At 62.3% G+C, this 3256-nt stretch overlaps 1 protein-coding gene across 1 annotated transcript in view; it reads left to right on the top strand.

Annotated features, from left to right (window-relative positions):
• Positions 1 to 967: 967 nt before the first annotated feature.
• The window catches only part of LOC113408910 (dynein heavy chain 2, axonemal-like), a gene marked incomplete at both ends in the record, with an annotated part of 2853 nt that continues 564 nt past the window's right edge, over positions 968 to 3256 (top strand). Inside the window, 4 exons of the mRNA XM_026662371.1 lie at positions 968 to 1107; positions 1652 to 1862; positions 2640 to 2756; positions 2885 to 3026. Of these exons, the coding sequence (XP_026518156.1) occupies positions 968 to 1107; positions 1652 to 1862; positions 2640 to 2756; positions 2885 to 3026 (610 nt within the window). The remainder of the gene's footprint in view (positions 1108 to 1651; positions 1863 to 2639; positions 2757 to 2884; positions 3027 to 3256) is intronic.

Genomic DNA, 3256 nt, shown 5'->3' with positions numbered 1-3256 from the left:
ACTGTCTGTACTGGGCTATCTTGATTATCACTTCAAAAGTTTTTTTTCTCTTACTTAATTGGCCTCTCAGAGTTGGTAAGACAACTCCCACCTGTTCATGCTCTCTGTATGTGTGTATATATATCTCCTCAATATATTTCACTCTATATGCATCCGAAGAAGTGGGTTGTAGCCCACGAAAGCTTATGCTCTAATAAATTTGTTAGTCTCTAAGGTGCCACAAGTACTCCTGTTATTTTTGCGGATACAGACTAACACGGCTGCTACTCTGAAACCAGCCTTATATAGTCTTTTCCAGGTGTAAGAACACCTCTTTGTCCTTACTGTGGAAAATTACAGCAAAATGGAGTCTGGAGTCACCTGGGCAAGTTCCTGCATACTTTGCTGAGTCTCAAGGCATATTTGCCTTCTCTCAATGGGTCCATTGTATAGCTGATGGTCCTTAATGGGCCATCAAGCAGGCTAGGCAGAGCTAACACCAGTTTGTCTGGGATGTCACCCAGCAGCATAGCATAAGTTTGAAATACAGACAGTATAGAGCTAATATTCATAACTTCAACTACAAAATTGATACACACATATAGACAGCCTAATCATAACCAGTAAACCATAACCTTGTCTTAGACACCCCATTTGACCCCCTTTATACAAGATTTGGGTGCCACTAAAGGACCTTGGTTGCAACAATGATCTATATGGTCCCAGATTATATCAATAACATCACACCCCTCCCCGGAGCCAGCCATCTGTCCGCGCCCCTTCCTGGAGCCAGCCATGCCTCTCCCCAGAGGTGGCTGCATCTCCGTGCCCCCTGCAGACACATCGGTTACTGCAAAGCTGGTCCTTTCCCATCTTCTCCCTCAAGGGAGGAAGCAGGGCCCCTGGTGGCACCCCCTCCCCTCCACCAACCCCTCCCCGTCTGGGCGCCCCCTCCCCACCACTGACCCGGACCCATCTGCTTCCCCAGATCCACAAGAAAGTGGCCAGGATCTTTGTGACCATGCACTGGTCCGTGGCCTCTTACTCGCACAAGATGCTCCTGGAGCTCCGGCGCCATAACTACGTCACCCCCACCAACTACCTGGAGCTAGTCTCGGGCTACAAGAAGTGAGTCCCTGCCTCACGGTCCCGCGGGCCAGCAACCGGGATACGGGCTGGGGAACCGAGGGGCCGGTGGGAGCGCGAGGGGATCTGCCCGGACACGGAGGGGTCTCCCCGAGGGTGGGCCGGTGGGAGCCGAAGGGATCTGCCCGGACGCAGAGGGGTCTCCCCGGGGGCAGGGGAGCTGAGGAGATCTGCCGGGCTCCGGTAGCCCCATCCCCCGGGCTGAGGCCCAGAACTGATGGGAAAAAGGGGGGCGGGTTTCCCATGGCAAATGTCGTTTCAGCCCTGGATTGAAATATTTCATTGGCAACGGGCACCACAGTGGCTCATGGGAGTTGTAGTTCAGGCACCTCATGCTCCCATCCTCCTCTCTAGGCCAGGCGCCCCAGCCAGACTACATCTCCCATGAGGCATTGTTTTGTCCCCTCTTGGGGATGCATTAGAGGGGTCCCTGGTGCATCATGGGGGCTGTAGTCTGGCAGAGAGCCCCGCCCGGCGCTGTGAGGCATGGCTCAGGTGGAAGGGCCCCGGGGCCGTCTCCCCGCAGGCTCCTGGCGGAGAAGCGCAAGGAGCTCTCGGACCAGGCCAACAAGCTGCGCAATGGGCTCTCCAAGATCGACGAGACACGCCACAAGGTGGAGGTGATGTCGCTGGAGCTGGAGGACGCCAAGAAGAAGGTGGCGGAGTTCCAGAAGCAGTGCGAGGAGTACCTGGTCATCATTGTGCGGCAGAAGAGAGAGGCCGACGAGCAGCAGAAGGTGAGGCGGGCGGGGGCGGGGGCCGGGCTTGGATCCTGGGGCAGGGGCCGGGCTCGGATCCGGGCGCAGGCTGATGGGTGCGGGGGCAGGGCTCGGATCCGGGTACGGGCCGATGCGTGCGGGGGCAGGGCTCGGATCTGGGTGTGGGGGTTGGCGCTGGGCTCAGATCTGGGCATGGGCTGACGGGCACGGTGGGGCCAGATCCGGATGTGAGCTGACAGGCATGGGGGGGCCTGGATCAGGACTTTGGCTGATGGGCGCGGGGGGCCCGGATCCGGACGTGGGCTGATGGGCACGGGGTGCCTGGATCCGGACGCGGGCTGACAGGTACGGGGGGTCCGGATCTGGACGCGGGCTGATGGGTGTGGAAGGGCCCGGACTCGGTCTGATGGGCGCAGGGGTCCCGGATCCGGACACGGACTGACGGGCACGGGGGTCCCGGATCCGGGCGCGGGCTGATGGGCGCGGGAGTCCCAGATCCGGATGCTGGCTGACGGGCGCAGGGGTCCCGGATCCGGACGCTGGCTGACGGGTGTGGGGGGCCCGGATCTGGGCGCGGGCTGACGGGCGTGGGGGGCCCGGATCCGGATGCGGGCTGATGGGCGCGGGGGTCCCAGATTTGGATGCGGGTTGACGGGCATGGGTGGTTCGGATCCGGACGCGGGCTGACGGGCGTGGGGGGTCCCGGATCCAGACGCGCGGTGAGGGCGTGGGGCAGGAGGGGAGACTCGGCAAAGCCCCTGCCCCACGGCTGCCCTGCCTGGCCCCTCTCCCCAGACGGTGGGCGCTAACAGCGAGAAGATCGCCGCAGAGGAGATCAAGTGCAAGACGCTGGCTGACAACGCCCAGAAGGACCTGGAGGAGGCGCTGCCCGCGCTGGAGGAGGCCATGAAGGTAACGGGCAAAGGGGTGGGACCCGGCTGCTCTGGCTCTGGGGTCTGTCCTGCGGGTGGTGCTCCAGAGCCCTTGGCAGTGGGGCCCTTCCCCTCGGGCACCTCCCCAACCTGCCTCCCCCCCCCCAGGCCCTGGAGTCGCTCAACAAGAAGGACATGACGGAGATCAAGTCCTACGGGCGCCCGCCCACGCTGGTGGAGACGGTGATGCAAGCCGTCATGATCCTGCGCGGCAACGAGCCGACCTGGGCCGAAGCCAAGAGGCAGCTGGGTGAAGAGTGGGGAGGGGCCAGGGCAGATGGGGGACCGAGGGAGGCGGGGCTTGGGCTGAGGGGGAGGAGCCTGGGGTTGGGCGGAGAACTAAGGGGTGGAGCCTGCGAGCAAGAGGGCGGTACCTGGGGCGGAGGAGGCGGTGCAGGGGGAGCTGAGGGCTGGCGTTGGGCTGGGGGGCAGAGGAGGTGGGCAGTGGGTGGGGCAGAGGAGGCGGTGCAGGGGGAGCTG

Source organism: Terrapene carolina, unplaced genomic scaffold (genome assembly GCF_002925995.2).
Source record: "Terrapene carolina triunguis isolate 2854851 unplaced genomic scaffold, T_m_triunguis-2.0 Scaffold26600, whole genome shotgun sequence".
Classification (NCBI taxonomy): domain Eukaryota; kingdom Metazoa; phylum Chordata; order Testudines; family Emydidae; genus Terrapene; species Terrapene triunguis.
This window is presented reverse-complemented; position numbering and strand designations above follow the sequence as displayed.